Genomic DNA, 21,666 nt, shown 5'->3' with positions numbered 1-21,666 from the left:
GGTGTGAGGCAGGAGCACCGGCCCATAGGGGAGAACAGTATTCCATTGAGCTGCGGATGAAAGCCTTGTATGTGGTGAGGAGCTCAGGTGTGCCGAGGAAGGACTTCGCACGACGGAGGATGCCCAGTCGGCGACTGGCTTTGGAGGCCAGCTTGGAAATGTGGTTTTCCCAAGAAAGATCATGGCAGATAGTGAGACCCAAAATCTTGAGCGACAGAACTTCTTGGAGAGGATTGTTGAGAAAGTAGATGGGAGGGTTGTCCAGTCGATCTTTTCGGAGAGACATAGTAAGAGTGTGAGATTTGTCAGGATTGAAAGACATGTTCCACTTGTTTGACCAGTCTGTGATTTTGTCCAGGTCTTCAGAGAGTGAGGAGGCAGCAGACTGCCGATCTGAGGGAAGAGGAATGGAGCGGCAGAGAGTGGAGTCATCAGCAAAGAGATAGAGAGGATTTTCGAGAGAGTCAGAGAGATCATTGATGAAGACCAGAAAAAGCACGGGGCCCAGAACACTGCCTTGGGGAACTCCAGCCTGAACAGGAAGAGGAGATGAGAGAAACCCATTCAGGGCCACACGTTGACGACGACTAGAGAGGAAGTCCGCCAGCCATGCGTGGAGATTTCCATGGATACCAAAGGAGGAGAGTTTGGTGAGCAGAGCGGGGTGCCAGATCGTGTCGAAGGCACGTGATATGTCGAGGGAGACAGCTCTAATTTCCTGTTTGGCATTGAGGACCTCCATCCATTGTTGAGACAGCAGAAGCAGCATGTCCAGAGTAGAGTGACCTGGTCTGAAACCAAATTGATGATCAGAGATCAAGCCATTGGAGAAGAGGAAAGATTTCATATCCGAAGCAATGATGGATTCCATGACTTTGCTGATAATTGGGAGAAGGCTGATTGGTCTGTAGTTGCTAGGATCTGTTTTTGCACCTTTTTTGTGCAAAGCGGTGATGTTGGCTGATTTCCAAGCAGATGGCAGTTGACCTTGAGCAAAAGAGAGGGTGAAGAGAACAGAGAGAGGGTGAGATAGAGCAGCAGAGCAGGATTTTAGGACCCGTGGGCTGATGCCGTCGGGTCCAGTTGCAGAATCAGAGTCGAGGGTTGACAGAAACTTTTCCACCTTGTCAGGAGGAAAGGACACGGAGTCCAGGAGCAGCAGGGTACGACTGGGTATGGTGGGTACAGAGAGGGATGGGTTTGGGACACAAGATTTAGAGGCAAACACAGAGTTGAGGCATTCAGCTTTTTCACGTGCGGAGTCAGCTGTGTAGCCGTTTGAGGTAAGGGAGGGGATGGAGGGGGAACAAACACCAGAAACGGATTTGACCAGACGCCACCAGGATTTGGAAGAGGGAGACAGATAAGAGAGTTCGGTCTTGAGAATGGAGAGATATTGTTTCCTGGCTCTCCTGAGGGTGGACACACACTTGTTTCGGGCTTTGTGAAAGGAAATGAGATTTCCTTCTGTTGGATTTGCTTTCCAGGAGACGAAGGCAAGTTGTTTCTGGGCAACAGCCTCACCACAAGATTCCGTGTACCATGGACGGGAGGAAGGGTATGACAACTGAAGACGAGATGGGATAAATCTGTGCATGAGAGAGAGCAATTTACTTTGGAAGAATTCCCAGGATGAGTTGATGTCAGAGGTGGTAGAGATGGGAGACCAGTCCAGATGATTGATGGCTGCTTGAAGACCGTGCCAGTTGGCCTGAGTGAAATGCCAGACTCGTCGACGCTGAGCAGGCTCCCTGAGGATGGTCAGAGAGATGTCCACTTTAACAAGGACATGATCAGATGATCCGATCGGAGCAGAAGAAGAGCAGCAGACATTTTCAGGGAAGTTAGTCATAACCAAGTCCAGAAGAGAAGATGTTCCGTTGACTGAGATCCGGGTCGGGAAATTGACAGATTGTGTCAGTCCCAGTGAGTCGCAGAAGTCCTTTGCTGAGGAGCCATGGCTGGTGAGAGAGGTACCCACACCCAGCCAACTGGCATGATGACAGTTGAAATCACCACATATGAGGAAGAGAGAGTTGGGATGAGTAGATAGAAGTTGGTCCATATCATCAGACAGCGAGATGTAGATGGAGTCATCACTGTTTGGTGGACGGTACAACACACATATGAACAAGAGGTGGGAGCGAAGGGGAAGCCGTAGCCAGAGGTATTCCTGGGGGTGAGGTGGAGAGAGTGCAGTGCAGGGCGAGTGAGGAAGAGAGTTTTTGATAAAGATAGCAACCCCGCCTCCAGGACGAGGCTCAGGTCTATCATACCGGAGGAGGGAGTAGCCCGGGAGAGATACTATGGAATCAGAGACATCATAAAGGAGGAAAGTTTCTGTTAAGCAGATCACGTCTGGTTTGACAGAAGCAACCTGTATGGAGAGATCAGTTAAGTTTGAACGAAGGCCCCGGATGTTTGAGGTCCATACCGTTAATGAAGAGGAAGGGGGAGCATCAGATACAGAACAGGGGGGAGGAGGGGTAGGGTAAGATGTGGAAGAGGTGGAAGAGGTAGGGAGAGCTGTTGAAGGTGTGTCAGAGATTTCAGAATAGCTCGGAGAAAGGGAAGGATGGGGCGGACAAAAGGTTTGATGGTGATTGGGTGAGCCACAATGAGGTGTTATTTGAGGAGGGGGAAGAGCGAGGCAGAAGGTTGGGGGAGATGGAGGTGAGAGTTTGAAGGGGGAAGAAGCGGGGAGGACGCTTTGAGGAGGGGGAGAGAGAGGGGGGAAATTGAGAAGCAATGAGGGTGGGGAGATTTGAAGGGGAGGGGTGAGGGGGAAGTTTGGGAGGGAAGGGGCAAGGGGAGGGATTTGAAAGGGATGGGATATGGGGGAGATTTGGAGGGGAGGGTTGAGGCAGGAGTCTAGGAGGGGAGGGGCGAGGGGGCGTCTTGGCGGGGAGGGGTGAGGGGGTCGTTTAGGAGGGAGGGGGCAAGGGGGGAGATTTGAAAGGGATGGGTGATGGGGAAGATTTGGAGGGGAGGGGTGATGGGGAAGATTTGGAGGGGAGGGGTTATGGGGAAGATTTGGAGGGGAGAGGTGAGATTGGATTTTTGAAAGTGTACGATTTATGGGAAACGAACATTTATTGCAAAATGAGTTTCTTGTGACCTTCGAGTTAAAAATACGTTTAAGGACGCTGGATGTTGGATGGAGTGCAGGAGAGTTTAGGGAATGTAGAAAAAAGGCACTATAGGAGATGGATATTTTTTTTGGGATGAATTGATTTGGTAAGCAAGTCGAAAGCAGCCTTAGAAGAAGAAGAAAAAGGTGTTATAAAATATGACGGAATACATAACTTGAGGGGAAAGTGTAAACATTGAAGGTTAATGAGTGAAAACTATCTGGGGAAATGGGGGAGAAACACGTGGTCGAAGAACGAACGAACGAATAAGAATGAATAAACGAATGATAACAGAGAAGGAAAATGTTTTTTTTTTTTTTTTTTTTTTTTTTGAGTTGAGATTTACACAAGGAAGTAGGTAGGCTATGGGTGAAAAGCCTGGGAATACAGAGAACGAAAGTTATTGGATCACAAAAGACGGACCGCTGAGATAAAAAAACAAAGCCTCAAGGTTGTACAGTGCACACTGTACAAGGCCTCAAGACACGACACGGCAAACAGACGATCAATTTATGAAAGATAAACACCGAGAAACAACCAAAGTTGCACACAATAACTTCACACACCGAAAGATAAATACAGTTTCGACAAAATACAATTGTGAACAGACTTAACTTCGAAAAACGTGGAGACCGTGTGGAGCTTCGAAAATCCCTGCCGCCGTCTCCAAGATCTCGCGAGAGTCCCCAACATCATTGCCTTTTTGCCCATCACCCACTGGCCATCTGACAGATCAGCCTTTTTGCCCATCACCCACTGCCCATCTAACAGATCATTGCCTTTTTGCCCATCACCCACTGCCCATCTAACAGATCATTGCCTTTCTGCCCATCACCCACTGCCCATCTAACAGATCATTGCCTTTCTGCCCATCACCCACTGCCCATCTGACAGATCATTGCCTTTCTGCCCATCACCCACTGCCCATGACAGATCATTGTCTTTCTGCCCCATCACCCACTGCCCATCTAACAGATCATTGCCTTTCTGCCCATCACCCACTGCCCATCTGACAGATCATTGCGTTTCTGCCCCATCACCCACTGCCCATCTAACAGATCATTGCCTTTCTGCCCATCACCCACTGCCCATCTGACAGATCATTGCGTTTCTGCCCCATCACCCACTGCCCATCTGACAGATCATTGCCTTTCTGCCCATCACCCACTGCCCATCTGACAGATCATTGCCTTTCTGCCCATCACCCACTGCCCATCTGACAGATCATTGCGTTTCTGCCCCATCACCCACTGCCCATCTAACAGATCATTGCGTTTCTGCCCATCACCCACTGCCCATCTGACAGATCATTGCGTTTCTGCCCCATCACCCACTGCCCATCTAACAGATCATTGCCTTTCTGCCCATCACCCACTGCCCATCTGACAGATCATTGCGTTTCTGCCCCATCACCCACTGCCCATCTAACAGATCATTGCGTTTCTGACCATCACCCACTGCCCATCTAACAGATCATTGCCTTTCTGCCCATCACCCACTGCCCATCTGACAGATCATTGCGTTTCTGCCCCATCACCCACTGCCCATCTACCAGATCATTGCCTTTCTGCCCATCACCCACTGCCCATCTGACAGATCATTGCGTTTCTGCCGCATCACCCACTGCCCATCTAACAGATCATTGCCTTTCTGCCCATCACCCACTGCCCATCTAACAGATCATTGCGTTTCTGCCCCATCACCCACTGCCCATCTAACAGATCATTGCGTTTCTGCCCATCACCCACTGCCCATCTGACAGATCATTGCGTTTCTGCCCCATCACCCACTGCCCATCTAACAGATCATTGCCTTTCTGCCCATCACCCACTGCCCATCTGACAGATCATTGCGTTTCTGCCCCATCACCCACTGCCCATCTAACAGATCATTGCGTTTCTGCCCATCACCCACTGCCCATCTAACAGATCATTGCCTTTCTGCCCATCACCCACTGCCCATCCGACAGATCATTGCGTTTCTGCCCCATCACCCACTGCCCATCTAACAGATCATTGCGTTTCTGCCCATCACCCACTGCCCATCTGACAGATCATTGCCTTTCTGCCCATCACCCACTGCCCATCTGACAGATCATTGCGTTTCTGCCCCATCACCCACTGCCCATCTAACAGATCATTGCGTTTCTGCCCATCACCCACTGCCCATCTAACAGATCATTGCCTTTCTGCCCATCACCCACTGCCCATCTGACAGATCATTGCGTTTCTGCCCCATCACCCACTGCCCATCTAACAGATCATTGCGTTTCTGCCCCATCACCCACTGCCCATCTAACAGATCATTTCCTTTCTGCCCATCACCCACTGCCCATATGACAGATCATTGTGTTTCTGCCCCATCACCCACTGCCCATCTGACAGATCATTGCCTTTCTGCCCCATCACCCACTGCCCATCTGACAGATCATTGCGTTTCTGCCCCATCACCCACTGCCCATGTAACAGATCATTGCCTTTCTGCCCATCACCCACTGCCCATCTGACAGATCATTGCGTTTCTGCCCCATCACCCACTGCCCATGTTACAGATCATTGCCTTTCTGCCCATCACCCACTGCCCATCTAACAGATCATTGCCTTTCTGCCCATCACCCACTGCCCATCTGACAGATCATTGCGTTTCTGCCCCATCACCCACTGCCCATCTAACAGATCATTGCCTTTCTGCCCATCACCCACTGCCCATCTGACAGATCATTGTGTTTCTGCCCCATCACCCACTGCCCATCTGACAGATCATTGCCTTTCTGCCCCATCACCCACTGCCCATCTGACAGATCATTGCGTTTCTGCCCCATCACCCACTGCCCATCTGACAGATCATTGCGTTTCTGCCCATCACCCACTGCTCATTTGTCAGCTCATTGCCTTTTTGCCCCATCTCCCACTGCCCATCTGACAGCTCATTGCCTTTTTGCCCCATCACCCATTGCCCATCTGACAGGTCATTGCCTTTTTGCCCCATCACCCACTGCCCATCTGACAGGTCATTGCTTTTGTGCCCCATCACCCACTGCCCATCTGACAGGTCATTGCCTTTTTGCCCCATCACCCACTGCCCATCTGATAGGTCATTGCCTTTGTACCCCATCACCCACTGCCCATCTGACAGGTCATTGCCTTTTTGCCCCATCACCCACTGCCCATCTGACAGATCATTGCCTTTGTGCCCCATCACCCACTGCCCATCTGACAGATCATTGCCTTTGTGCCCCATCACCCACTGTCCATCTGACAGGTCAATTGCCTTTTTGCCCATCACCCACTGCCCATCTAACAGATCATTGCCTTTCTGCCCATCACCCACTGCCCATCTGACAGATCATTGCGTTTCTGCCCCATCACCCACTGCCCATCTAACAGGTCATTGCCTTTCTGCCCATCACCCACTGCCCATCTGATAGATCATTGCCTTTCTGCCCATCACCCACTGCCCATCTGACAGATCATTGCGTTTCTGCCCCATCACCCACTGCCCATCTAACAGATCATTGCCTTTCTGCCCCATCACCCACTGCCCATCTGACAGATCATTGCGTTTCTGCCCCATCACCCACTGCCCATCTGACAGGTCATTGCCTTTCTGCCCCATCACCCACTGCCCATCTGACAGATCATTGCGTTTCTGCCCCATCACCCACTGCCCATCTAACAGATCATTGCCTTTCTGCCCCATCACCCACTGGCCATCTGACAGATCATTGCGTTTCTGCCCCATCACCCACTGCCCATCTAACAGATCATTGCGTTTCTGCCCCATCACCCACTGCCCATCTGACAGGTCATTGCCTTTCTGCCCCATCACCCACTGCCCATCTAACAGATCATTGTGTTTCTGCCCATCACCCACTGCCCATCTAACAGATCATTGCGTTTCTGCCCATCAAACAGATCATTGCCTTTCTGCCCCATCACCCACTGCCCATCTAACAGATCATTGCGTTTCTGCCCCATCACCCACTGCCCATCTAACAGATCATTGCCTTTCTGCCCATCACCCACTGCCCATCTAACAGATCATTGCGTTTCTGCCCCATCACCCACTGCCCATCTAACAGATCATTGCGTTTCTGCCCCATCACCCACTGCCCATCTAACAGATCATTGCTTTTCTGCCCCATCACCCACTGCCCATCTGACAGATCATTGCGTTTCTGCCCCATCACCCACTGCCCATCTAACAGATCATTGCCTTTCTGCCCATCACCCACTGCCCATCTAACAGATCATTGCGTTTCTGCCCCATCACCCACTGCCCATCTAACAGATCATTGCGTTTCTGCCCCATCACCCACTGCCCATCTAACAGATCATTGCTTTTCTGCCCCATCACCCACTGCCCATCTAACAGATCATTGCCTTTCTGCCCCATCACCCACTGCCCATCTAACAGATCATTGCGTTTCTGCCCCATCACCCACTGCCCATCTAACAGATCATTGCCTTTCTGCCCATCAACCACTGTCCATCTGACAGATCATTGCCTTTCTGCCCATCAACCACTGTCCATCTGACAGATCATTGCCTTTCTGCCCATCAACCACTGTCCATCTGACAGATCATTGCCTTTCTGCCCATCAACCACTGTCCATCTGACAGATCATTGCCTTTCTGCCCATCAACCACTGTCCATCTAACAGATCATTGCCTTTCTGCCCATCAACCACTGTCCATCTGACAGATCATTGCCTTTCTGCCCCATCACCTCACTAGACTCTAATGAGCCTTATCTTATAGTTAAATATCCCAAGTACAGACAATAAATCGACCTTCCGTCATTGATAAAATAAAAATAAAAATCGGGCAAGTGTTTTAACCTGATGAAAATCGGTTGTAAAAATGAAATACCGGAACGTAAAAGAGTAAACAACGCCCGTGTTACGACAACCCATGGCTTTGCAAACATGAATCTACGAGAGTATTACCACACCTCCTTGACAATAGGAGGACAACTCTCAGGTTTCCACAAGTGGGTAAGGCATCGAGTCTGCACAGTGCAGCGGCCTGCACACCATCCGCACTCGAGCAGATCAGGCGTTGACAAACAGGAAGAGCACGAGAGGTGATGTTCGCAGGACGGGCCAGCTGCAGGGACGGCTGTGAGCTGTGTAAGCACAATTATCACATTCATCAGGAAACTTTTCAACACCGAAAAATAATGAACGAAAGAGTTTATAGAACACCTTACCCCATGCAGGGTTCAAGTTTATAATTCAACTGAAATAAAATAAGGATTTTAAAAGGTGGCATGGAAAAAAAATTCCCGAAGTTTTTACCACCATAGATGCCGTTTTATACACCACCTCATACAACATGTACAAGTTCTGCAAAACTGAGGTTTTTGGAAAAAGATAAGAAGGCGATTTTGTTCTCCAGTGTTCAAGAATATAATTAAATTTAACTAAATTAAATATTTTAAAAGGTCATAAAAAAAAATAATCAAAGTTTACCGCCGTTGATGCGGGCTTATACACCACCTTATCTAACACGTTACATTAGTTATTCGTGCCTGTTATTTGTGTCCTTAATGACATCCTTAAAAACATTAAGTTTCCTGTTTGGAATGATTTTCAATTTGATTTGTCTGCCATGCAGGCAGATAATAAAGAAATAAATCACACCCATGTCCGAAGGAAGCGGTTTAGTTCGGCATTTTAAATATGAAATAGGAAAAGCCTAGAAATAAACAAAAGCATTTAGATTTACCCTTTAGAACCATCTAGAACCCTTTACAATTACCCTTGAGAATAATCCCTTGGAATTAAACATGGTGAGTTGGAAAGGTTCTTCTTCATTTTTGACTGCCGGACGGACATAGCCAAATATTGAAGCGTCTTCACCGCTTAGAAATGATCTCACTCCTCTCTGAGTCTGTGTGATTGGGATGAATTCAGAGCTAAGGTACTACAAAACTACAGGTTTGTTTTCCGATTCATGTTCAAAATAAATTATTTCATTGAAATCAAGTTATTCCACAATCATAAACTGACGTTTGTGGACACACACAGAAGTGAACCCATTGCTGAATCCCACTTCGTGTGCGTGGGCAATGAAATAGCTGAGGGCATGAAAAGTATCTGGACATTACTTGCATTGTTCACCGACAAATTATTATTATCTGCTCAGTAGCACGTGTAAACTACACATTGTCCAGTTGAAAAAATATATATATATATATATATTACAGTGACACCAGAGGAGAATACCAAACAATCACATGACAATTTAGAGTTGCTCTCAAAAAAAAAATAATTAATAACATTCAAAGGGTTTTACCTGATTACCCGTAACAAACAGGGCGTATTCGGTGCTGCCATTCGTGAGCACCGCTGGGTCTGGTGAAACTGGGTGGCCATTGCCGATGTTGAACATCGCAAAAGGAGCAACCTCTGTCCTGAAATCCAGCACATACTGCCACAGGACAAAGAGCAGCACATACTTCAGCACATGCAGTAGGGCAGGTAACTCACAAATGTGGGTATTGGGTGACATCGCAAAACATTGGGGCAATGCCCCCGGGCGCTCACCTGGTAGAATAAATAGTATACTGCACCGACTAAAGGTATTTTAAACCAATTTCAATGGTTGCTAGAAGACAGGGCAGCATGGAGAATCATACTTACATAATCGTAAGACTTTAAACAAACAAAAAAATACCTATTTTAGGGGCCAACCCCACCTCCCCCAACCACATATACCTCCTGAGACCCCAATTTTTCTAATGCCTTGAACAAACATTGATACATCATGGGTTATGGTGAAGTTTCATTGAAATGGCGTGTGTAGTTTCAGAGAAGAAAGCAAATACCTATTTGGTGGGGCAACCCCCTGTAACCCCCAAAGGGGCAGTTTTTTTTTTTTGTTAATGCTGTGAACAAACTTTGGTACAGCACAGGTAGTGAGGGTTGGGGTAAAATTTCATCAAAATGGTGTGTGTAGTTTCAGAAAAGAAAGCAAATACCTATTTTGGGGGATCAAACCTGGACCCACTTTGACCCCCGTTAACCCCCTTAGACTCCAATTTTTTTAATGCCGTCAACAAACTTTAGTCACAACACAACAAATATCATTTTTGCCAAATTTGGTCACAATCCCATCAGCGGTTTCAGAGAAGAAGTTTCATGTTTTTACGGACTGACGGACTGACAACGCGCCATCGCATAAGCTCACCTGAACTTCATTCCAGGTGAGCTAAAAATGTTCTCAAAATTATTAATTAATTTGAGTAAAAATTGAACCACCCCGATGCAATGTTAACTTCTGTTTCCAAGGTTCAGCTTTTGTTTATGACGAGACTCTCAACTCAATTTGTTCTCACTTGGCGCTGACCCTAATTGAGCATTTTTTGACTGCATTCTTCAATGACCGTGCAGAAATTGAGGGTGTGATCTGTTTGTTGATAATGACGTCAAAGAAATTTAGAAGAAACAGATTCATGTTTCATGTTTCATGTTTCATTCATTTATTCATGTACAGTTTGTGAAACAGTGGGATGTAACAGTGTGACACCAACTGTCAAACATGGAGGAGGAAGCGTGATGGCCTGGGGCTCTTTTGCTCGATCCAGAGTCGGCGACTTGCACAGAGTGACTGACACCCTGAACCAAAAGGGCTACCACACCATTTTGCAGCGCCATGCAATACCCTCTGGTATACGCCGAGTTGGTCATGGGTTCATCCTACAGCAAGATAATGACCCTAAACACACCTCCAGGCTGTGTCAAAACTACCTTCGAGGAAAAGAACAAGACAGGAAGCTTCAAATCATGGAATGGCCAACACAGTCTCCAGACTTAAACCCCATCGAGCTGGTTTGGGATGAACTGGACAGAAGGGTGAAAGCAAAGCAACCTCCAAGTGCAACACATTTGTGGGAACTTCTGCGACATTGTTGGGAAGAACTTCCGAACAATATTTCATTTCCATTGTCGAAAGAATGCCACGAGTGTGTTCGGCGGTTATATCTGCAAAAGGAGGCTACTTTGCTGAGTTTCTTGAGTTGAGTTCTTGAGTTCTTGAGTTGAGTTGAGTTTCTTGAGTTGAATTCTTGAGTGAGAATCTTGAGCTGAGTTTGTTGAGTTTGAGTGCTGAGTATCACAGGTTTGGTTTTTTCTCCAATTGTTTATTTATTCTATGCTTAATTTCAGAGTACATCGAGACATTAAACTGCGTAAATTTCAATATAAACTGGAAAAATTGAGGTGTTCTAAAACTTTTGACCGGTAGTGATATATATATAATTTTTTCCTCAGCAAGTAATGTGCAAACTCCACCCACCTAGAGGGTGTGAGTACTCTGCTATTTAAAAAATAAAAAATTGCGCTTACACTTACAATTTCCTGAGTGCCAAGCCTATGCAAATGTCTCCTATCGTTTCGAACTCGTTTGTCCAGTAGGTTCTCCTGGTGTGGTTAGATCAGGAAGCCAGTTGTGCCGATATCAATGTATCAGGAAAATGAGGTCCTGCTCTTCAGAATTCATTGTACTGGCATACCTAAACCAGCAGAACCTGCCTCTCCCACTCACCATTCAAGTTTCACTTCTCTTCCAAGCTTTTAACAATGAAAAAGGTCTCCCTGGTGACTAAACAACCACAACGTCTGTTTTACTGATGACGGTGCCAAAGTGACTAAATCATTCACAGCACAAATGTCTCAAACAGAGAAGGATCGTCAGCAAGTCATTTGTCAAATGGCAGCAAACCAATCTCTCACAGGGAGCACCATTACATCCCTCTACAAGAGCGAGGCTCATGGAAGAACAAGGTTAAATTGACGGTGACGTAGCAGGGCAACTACTATACACAATCAGCAAGAGAATTGACGAATAGGAAAATAAGATATGGAGAGGGAGAGAGAGAGTGTGTGTGAGTAGGGCAGGAAACACTGAAGCCAGCAAGTAATCGGGTTCGGAAAGGGTAAAACAGATCATGGGTCAGGAAGGGGGGGGGGGGGGGTGACACGAGGTGGTGATGCACTATTTGCTTGCATCGCTGGAGGGAGAAGCAGGAAAGAATGACCCATGGAAGGTACTTCCATAGAGAGGAGAGGTGAGGAACGAAGGAGTTGAGGTGTGCAGTTAGCCTGGATTTAGGGAAGTTAACAAAGACGAGTTGCTGCAAGAATGCATACATCGCATCGTGGAGTTGCTGGGTAGGTTCAGAGGACAGAGAGCAAAGGGAGCAACATTGGAGAAGAGGCGATTAAAATTCAGAAACCATCAACCTCCCTGCAATGTGAAAGCAACAGAACCTATGCTTCGGCCTCATTGTGGGAGATTGCAATAATGATGAGCTGTAGATTGCACAAAATGAAGGAGAAACGGGTGTGGTGCTGGGGTGCCAGCCCATAATGGCGAGCAGTAGAAATCCTTTGAGCTATGGACAAAGGCCTTGTCGACTGTGAGTAGGTCTGATTTCCCAAGATAAGACTGTCTTCTACCGACTCCGCTCCGGCCTTGCTCCCCCAGGTCTGTCTGTGCTCTGTCCCCCAAATATTCCTTCAGGACGCACAAGATCTGCCAGCAACCCTCTTCTGGTTAAACTGCCAAAATCAAGACTCTCTGCTCACCTTCCCTCCTTCATTCCTCTTTTCTCCCGCCTCTGGAAGAAACTCCCTCACTCGCTTCAATCCCACTCCTCCCTCCAGGTCTTCAAAACAGCTGTTCACCACCATCTCTTATCTTCCCCCATCCAAAACCTTGATCTTTTCTACCCCCGCTAATTCACCCTAGATCCACTTTTTTGAAATACCGACTTCCTTCCTGGAAGTCCTTGCAGTGTCTATCCGTTTTATACTTCTCCCACCTCCCCCCAAGCCCTCTCTCTTCCACAGATCTCACGATGTCCCTGTTTTCTACTGTTGTTGTGCTTCCCTCTCTTTCTGCCCTCGTCTCCCGCTCCCTTTATTATATGTTCTCTGTGTTTGCTCTTACTCGAGCCTCGACTGAGTATTCAACAAAAAAGACTGGGATCAACGTAGGATGCTTTGGAGGCCAGCTTTTGCCATGAGGTTGACCATGCAGAAGTTATAGCTGATGCTGAGGCCTAGCAGTACAAGCGATTGAACCTCTTCCGGTGGCTTACCATGGAAATAGATCGGAGAGTTGGTTTGATAATCCTTCCAGAATGACAGCTCAAGATAATGAGTTTTTAAAAGATTGGAGGACATGTTCCATTTATCAGACCAGAGTCTAATAATTTCCAGATCAGCAGAGAGTGAAGCAGCTACAGTCTGTGAAACAGTGGGATAGGGTACCAGACATCACAAGGAAGAGCGAGTTTTTCCAGAGCACCAGAGCGGTCGTTTATGTGGATGAGGAACAACACTCAGCCCAACATACTACATTAAGGAACTCCAGCCTCCATGGATAGAAGGGAGGAGAGGGTTTCAGCAATAGCAACATGTTGACTGCACGAGCGGAGGAAGGCAGAAATCCAGGAATGAAGATGTCCTTGTGTGTCATAGGCAGAGGTAGAGTCCTTGGCAAGCAAAGCAGGATGCCAGACTGTGTCAAATTCCTGAGATGTGTCCAGAGAGATGGTCGCAACCTCCTGTTTGAGATCGAGTGCCTCCAACTATTGCTGAGAGGAGCAGAAGCATGTCCTGAGTTGAGGGACCAGGACGGAATGCAGATCGATGGACAGAGATCAGGCTCTATTCTTCACAACGTTGCTATACCAGTAATAGGTAGCCAGGAGTACCAGCAGAAGCCAATCAGGAAGTTTAAAAAGAGCATTCGACAAATATAATGAAACTAGAACCAATGAAAATAGATGGGCACAGGTGGCAGTGAAGATGGTTTGTGGAGCGATGCACTGAACATACTCAAGTGACCCTCGCCAGGACGTGTTTGTGTGGTGTATTGTGTGGTGTTTATTAGCTGCTGTATTTGTGTGGTTTATCGACGACATAGATTTATATTCAATCAAATATGGCTGTCGAACCACGTGACCGAAGGCGCCATCAATTCTATTCATCAATTTAAAACATCAATTAAATTCATACAATGTTTGCGTAGATCACGTTAAAGAAATTTCAAACTTATCGGATCAAACATTCTACTTGTCGAATTATGACGTCATAATGAAGGCACCGATGACATCATCATGAATATATGTTGTTCCCCATGGGTAGCACTTGATAATGAGCCATGTTTCAATATTTCAATATTTTTATTTTGCAAAGTTTTTCGGTTTTTCCAAGATGGCGCCTGTACCATGTGACCTATGACTTATGAGGTCATAATTACTAAAAATTCTACAGGAGAAGCCACTCCTATGGTGACAATTTATTGGCCATCAGACCAACGGTTGCAGAGAAAAGCATACTCCGGTTCTGTGCAGACAAACAAACGGATCCAAATGTAATACCCTCTCCTCTGCCGAGGGTAAAAACACAAAGTGACTTGCAAAATGAAAATATTGATAAGAAAATTTAATTTTGAGTACAGTTCTGCAATTAATTTTTTTAATGGGGGAAAAAAAAAAATTGCTATTTCCTTTGCTGCTCTTAGAATTGTAAATGCATTTCTACAAAATTGAGAAAAGGAAATTGTGTGTGCATACCTGAAAAACGCAGCCATGGTCTGTGCCCAGGCTGATCACCGTGTCTTCCTCTGCAACGGCCATGGTGATCGAGGTTATCCGAAAGCCTTTCAGCTTTTGCTGAAATATGTCTTGGCGATCGTAAGCTGCGGGCACCAGAATGCGAGTGTCTTCAACGTGCAATGAGGCGCACTCGTCACCGTTGTAAAAGGGGACCTGGTGAGACAAGGACGACGCAACACTGCAGGCCAAGAAGGGAAATACGCATGCCTTATACAACAACTATGGAGGATGCCTCTACGTGATGGTTGTACCACCCAACGCGAGTCAGAGGCCAAATCTTCCCCTAATTCTTCCCTCCTGCCCAGATTAGTCAGGGCAGAACGGTCACAGTCAGAGGTGATCGGTCTCCATGGACCGGCCCTTTCCCTCTTGTCTGTCTGTCTCTAACTCTGTCATGGCCCTGACTTCGTGAAGGCAGGGGTACACCATCTTGTATGTGTGGGGATCTCTAGGTTGCTCCTGGGAGATCGATCGGCTGTCTCTGTGCCATAAGCTTGTTTGAGAGAACTGTCTGGGGCTTTACAACAACAACAACAACAACAACAACAACAACAACAACAAGAAGCCTTATAGAAGTGACAATGCAATTTGACTGGACATAGGGCTTACAATAAGACACACAATATGGACAATCTCACGATCTGATCATTCACTCCATGGTCTCGGATAAAGAAGGCTCATCAGCAAGATATCAGAAACAACACTGGAGGTGGAATGGGAGCGCCATCATCTTACCACAAATATTCCTGACCATTTCAAATAGTCCGTGTACTGAACTTCCTTGTGCCCTTTTTTGGTACTGGAACCAATTGCTGCATGTTGTTACCACACTGCATTTGGCAAACATGAATGCTGATTATTTAGCCTAACTGTTCTTCTTCTTCTTCTTCTTTTGTATGAAGCACATGGCAGTGGGTTGCATAATTTGCTGGGGCATAGCTGTGCCATTGATGCGATGAACCCTGTAGGTTAGAGAAGGAATTGGGAAGTTGGCCAGAGTGCTAGCGACAGCTCGCCTACTCTTTGTAAAGGACATATTGGGACAGGATGCACAGCATCTCGAGGCCATCTTGCCAGTCCGATAAACAAGCAATGACAGAAAAACAAAAACAAGGGAAAAGTTTTTATAAATGCCAGAAAAGGTGTTTTACAGCTCCAGCTTGTTCACGATCCCCAACCTCAACGTGAAAACAAGTCCGATAGTCTAACAACAGCGTAGCCTGGCTTGCATCTGCTGAGTGGAGGAACTGCTGTCCCCCTGTCATGTGACCAGATCCTCAGTTCTGATTGGTGGACGTTTGTGAGGGACATACACGCATACACTGGACGGACAGACAAACGTTGTTCCAGATGGCATATTGCACTACGGGCTACGCCGTAAAAAAAAATATGGCTGCCAAACGAAGTGATCGATGACATCGATTTTGTTTTCTCGAGCAATTTATCCCTAGTTCATCCTCAAGAAATTTCATACTGATCAGATCAAGCGTTCTGCTTGTCGATTTATGACGTCATAGTGAAGGCACCGATGACATCATCATTGACATATCTTATTCCCCATGTGGAATACTTGATAATGAGCCACGTTTCAAAAATTTTCCATCGAGTGTTTTCAGAGATATAGAGGTGCAGCCTTTTTCCAAGATGGCGTCCATACCACGTAACCCATGACGTCATAATTATAAATGAACATTCTGCAGGCAGAGGCGCTCCTCTGGTGGAAATTTTATATCAATCTGACCAACGGTTGCAGAGAAAACGAGTTTTAAAAGGAATAAACCTGTCAGGCATAAGGGACATACATACATACGGACGGAAAGACAAATGCTAAACCTACGGGCTACGCCATAAAAAGTAAACAGTTTATCTTACTATAATTCACCAAATGTCTGTCTGTCCGTCTGTTCCCTGGTTTCCTCCAAAATCGGCTGAACCGATCCCAACGAAATTTTGGGTGGGTAATCCTGGGACCCCCTGGAGTAAAATAGGCCATATTGTTTTTCCAATTTTTCCAATTTCCAAATTTTCCACTTTTTCCAATTTCCCAGTTTTTCCAAACACGATGAAATAATATTTACCGACATGAACAGTGATGAGGCTTTTATTGAAATTCTACAAATACTGTTGAGATTTTGATGATTTGCGTGTGATATGATTTAACGGATGTTTATATAAATCGTCTAAAATAAAAAAGGCCTTCAATTTCTGATATTTTGCCTTTTGATTTGGGCCTCCCAATTGAAGCCCCGCCCATGGGGCGGGTACCGTTGCTAGCGTTTCAAATGTGTGAAATAGAATGCAAGCAGAAGGTGATTGTTACATGAAGTGCAAGGGACAAATTAATGGAAGAAAACAAATAAAGTGAATAACATACAAGTCACAGTAAATTAATAGATAATGAGATGTGGTAAAAGAAGAGACAATACGAGATAGGATTTTTGATATTATTGTTGTTGTTGTTGTTATTGTTTCACTTGCCTAAGCAAGCGAGGATCACTTACCTCAGGCTCACAGAAGCGTGGCTCCACAAAGAAGTGTTCCAGGCCCTTGGTTTGCTTCTTCCCTGCTCTGCCAGAGTAACATTGCTGAAAACCATCTGTGATCCTTCGGTTGATTTTATCCAATGAGAAGGCACATACCGCAGAATCGGTCAGTGGTTTGTCCGAGTTTGGCTCAGATCGAGCGAACACCCCAAACAAAACTTCGTCATCAGGACCATTTTTCAGGGGAGCCAGACGCGAGCCGACACGTCCCACCGTGGCAGCCTGGAGCAAATTGTAGATTTTCAACCCCCCAGAAGGTCTTCGTCTTCGCCGCCTTTCGTTGAAGATACACTGAAGAGTCAGCTCAACGTATGAGCGTAGGTGGTCGTCATCTTCGCAGAGTCGTGCCAACCGTGTGTGGTACACCGTGGGTGTGCTGCTATCCCGATGAACACTCAGGAAGTACACATAACGCCCACTTGTAAATGAATGGACATAGTGAATGTGATAATTGTCACGTAAAGATGGAGTAACAGTTAGTGTTGAGGTGTCACTGTCCAAGTATTCAAAGCCATTGGTGGTGGCAAGCAGACGACGCCGCGAGAGAGTGAAGTTCGAGTAACCTTTGGGGGGGCGTTCCTTCACCTCATTGCCCACGTACAGATATATCTGTGACGATGAAACGAGTGAACCACATGACCCGAGCTGACTAACCACACAATCTGGGCAGGTGCGGGGCTGTGGTGATCGAAACAGGCATTTCACAGATGATGAGACATTATGTGGGGCAGAGTGTGGCAGTTCATGCAGTAGGCACGCGCCGCGTCCTGCATCCCCACAGCTGATGAGCCATCGTTTACTATTGCCGAAGTAAATAAAAAGCAGTTGGTTCGTGTTGTTGAAGTTACCCCCATTCGGTGGTAGGCCGCAGGGTCCCACTCGACTTCCGGCAGACGTGGGACCAGTCTTGAAAGAGTCCAACATTTGGAGAGCAGAGTTCAGTGAAATTATGCGGTTGGTCGCTCCGACATAGACAATCCCATTGGCTACGCGCACATTCCCAATGTTACTTCCTGCCAAGAAAGACAGCAGCGAAGACGCTCCGCTATGATTGAAGTTCTCAGCGGGCACTAATGCTGGGCAAGCACAGGACAACGGTGGCAAAATGATTGTGATCCAAATGCTATAAAGAGCATAAAACTCCATAGGCTGCACCTGTAAGAACAAACATACCAGGATCAACATTTCAAAATAAAAATATAAACACAAAACTTGATACTTCTGGCAACAACGTAATATATTGGTTTCGATTTTAACACAACATGATAATCGGGACACTCCATTCCAATATTCACCGTGAATACTGTACTGTATTTGTTTGTTCTCATCATTCTGAAAGTTTTTTTTTTTTTTTTGGATACAGAATCGAGGCTCGTGTAAGAGCTAATTTGTCATTAATGACAAGAAAAAAAAAAAGACGAAATAAAGGGAGCGAAAGGGAGCGAAAGGGAGGGAAATAAAGGGAGCGAAATAAAGGGAGACAAGATGGGGAGAGAGGGGGAAGCACACAAGTACAACATTTGAGAGCAGGGACATTGGGACATCTGTCGGGGGTAGAGGGCTTGGGGGGAGGAGGCACGGGAAGGGCGTGGGAGAGGGATAAAAAAAACACATGGACAAAAAAAACACCAAAAAAAAAGTTGTTCATGTGAATCCAGGTAGCAAATGGCACCGGAACAATTCTGGGTAACTGAGAGTACAACTGGTAAAGTGTATAGTCAGTGGACCTGCGGCATCCTTGGCAAGCTGGGAAAGGCGTTACCCCTAAGGAATACTACTCCATTTATGTCGATTCAACTCTGGGAAATTTTGATGACGCGTGAGGCTTTAAATCATGTACTGCAGCTATGTACATTCGTGCGTGTAAAACACTTCCCAAATTCCCATGAACTCCCATGACGCGTCTCGGAGACGAGACAGATGACTCGAGCGCATTGCTCGCCAGTGCAGAAGGCAACTCCAACACAATCCACTTTCACAATGTGTGGCGTTACGGTTGCGTGTCCAGATAAGATCCAGATTTTTTAAATCTCAATTTCCTCAAGTACAGGTCTCTCGTCCGAAATTGCCATCACACCTGAGCAATTAGATTAGAGGGATAACACTACGAGTGAAGAATGAACACAAACCACCACGTGGAGCCGTCATTCGACTCAACATCATTCTTCAACCAAAATAACATTCTCTCAAATACAAGGATCATGCCAAAGGTTAAAGTGGGCAATATAAGAAAATACACAAAACAATAAAAGCATTGTGAAAAGTACGATAATTGCAAAATCCACCCCTCCACCCCCAAAAAGGTTGCCATGAACCACCTTTAGAGGCCATTTTTCCCCGCAGAGCAGGGGTTGGCCTTTTTCGGGCACCCTGGTCCCCTTTTTGAAGCAATGTTTTACGGCCGGATGCCCTTCCTGCCACCAACCCTGTTAGTCGCCTCTTCCGACACACAGAGAATTACCAGTGAACTGGTACTCAATTTGCCGACCTCGGAAGGATGACTGGCTGAGTCAACACCCCTGGTGTTAATTCAGCGATCGGCCGGGATTCGAACCCAGGCTCCTACGATCCCAAGCCAGCACCCTAACCGCTAAGCCAACACCAGGTTGTTAAATCGGACGAAAATTGAGTTTCTTTCAGATGAAAATCGATGATTTTAGAAGTTTGACCTTGAGTTGACATTTGACCTTTTGACCCCAAAAATAGTTGTTTTCCCAATTCAGTGATGCACTATGTAATTGCTGTTTGGTTTTCAACTTAATGGGATGAAAATGGACAATTTTTCAGATAATTGATTATTTTAGAGGTTTGACCTTGAGTTGACCTTTGCCCTTAAACATAACTCGTTTCCCAATTCAATGAGGCACTATGCAATTGCCGTTTCATGTCCAAGTCAATCGGATGAAAATTTACCTCCTGGAGTAAACCACAATCAACCACAATCAGCAAGATCAGATGAAAATTTCTGATTTTAGAAGTTTGACCTTGTATTGACCTTTGACTTCAAAAATAGTTGGTTTCCCAATTTAATGACGATATGGAAATGCTGTTCAATTTTCAAGACAATCCGATGAAAAATGACAAGTTTAGAAATTTGACCTCAAGATGACCTTTGACCTCAAAATCAATAGATACAAACAGACAGATATACAGAATAACGCACAACACCGACTAATATACTCGAAAAATCTTCGATTATGCAAGTCATGGAAGCTATTCATATCACGTCATTTGATTGTTATCATGGCTGCAGCCGGTTCACAAATCCGCTAGGTTCCTGAAGCCAGCACAGAAGTATTCCTTATGATATACTTTCGGCACAAATGATGTACTTGTGTTCAATTAGTCAGCCGATGAAGATGTGCCAAGGAAATAATCGGATCAATGCTTTGGCGTTGTGCATTTCCACAGTAGCCTGTGGCACCACCAGCTCCTTGGCAAGACATCACTGGTTCTTGTTGAAAGCCACCATTTATGCAAAAGACCATGGGCAGACATGCATCCAAAATGGAGTACTCCGTACATTCAATGAGTGTGTGTGTGCCATCTGGTTATGGAAAGGCGCAAATATAACTTGGAAGGATGTGCGATGCTTTTTGTATGCCATTCCCAACAATAAATTATACAAGTTTGGCATACCCAGGTAAAGTAGCCAGAACTTGCTGACCACGTGTGAGACCAACTAACCAACTAATGCACCTAGTTTTGTCATAAGTCATCCACAACTTTTTGGAATATCCTGCTATGTATCATTTTTGGCCCGATCACTCAATGGTCGAGAATCACTTTTTTTAAATTACAAAATTATCTTTTCTGGATCTGGATCTTCACCAAAATTGAATCGTTTCGTCCTTGTCACATACCCAAGTTGTCATCCAAATTTCGTCTCAATCCGTCCATATATTTGAGATTTCATGTCATATGTCGTTTTTGGCCCCATCTCTCAACGGTGAAGGAACACTTAAATTCTCGGATCCGGATCTGCATCATCAATAAAATCAAATAAATCTGTCCTTGTCGTACGCCCAACCCGGCCACCATATTTCATCCAAGTCCGTCCGTAACTTTGAGATATCCTGCTCATAGACGGACGGACGGACAGACAGGTGTGAAAGCATAACGTTCTTCCACCTTCGATGGTGGTGGTAATGAAGGAGACACAATAATTCGCTCAGTGGGGTGATGGGAAACCACAGAATTACACCGGAAATTGTTCAATGTCAGTACGCATCACGAAGAGTGGTTTCCATTTTCTAGTTGCTGAAGGGGTATGTAAAGCCAGATTTCCCCCAAGGTAATGACACACAGATAACATCAACCACAATTTGTAACATTCAAAAATGCATGACCCACCACACTTT

The 21,666-nt window shown here is 45.9% G+C and overlaps 1 protein-coding gene across 1 annotated transcript in view; it reads right to left on the bottom strand.

Annotated features, from left to right (window-relative positions):
* MET (MET proto-oncogene, receptor tyrosine kinase) overlaps positions 1–21,666 on the bottom strand; it is a 125,865-nt gene that overhangs the window by 88,159 nt on the left and 16,040 nt on the right. The window contains exons 2-5 of the mRNA XM_068111965.2: positions 17,264–18,460; positions 14,721–14,915; positions 9,431–9,565; positions 8,085–8,258 (exon numbers count right to left, since the gene is read on the bottom strand). Of these exons, the coding sequence (XP_067968066.2) occupies positions 8,085–8,258; positions 9,431–9,565; positions 14,721–14,915; positions 17,264–18,460 (1,701 nt within the window). The remainder of the gene's footprint in view (positions 1–8,084; positions 8,259–9,430; positions 9,566–14,720; positions 14,916–17,263; positions 18,461–21,666) is intronic.

Source organism: Myxine glutinosa, chromosome 4, assembly GCF_964187855.1.
Source record: "Myxine glutinosa chromosome 4, kmMyxGlut1.1, whole genome shotgun sequence".
In the NCBI taxonomy this organism is placed as follows: domain Eukaryota; kingdom Metazoa; phylum Chordata; class Myxini; order Myxiniformes; family Myxinidae; genus Myxine; species Myxine glutinosa.
This window is presented reverse-complemented; position numbering and strand designations above follow the sequence as displayed.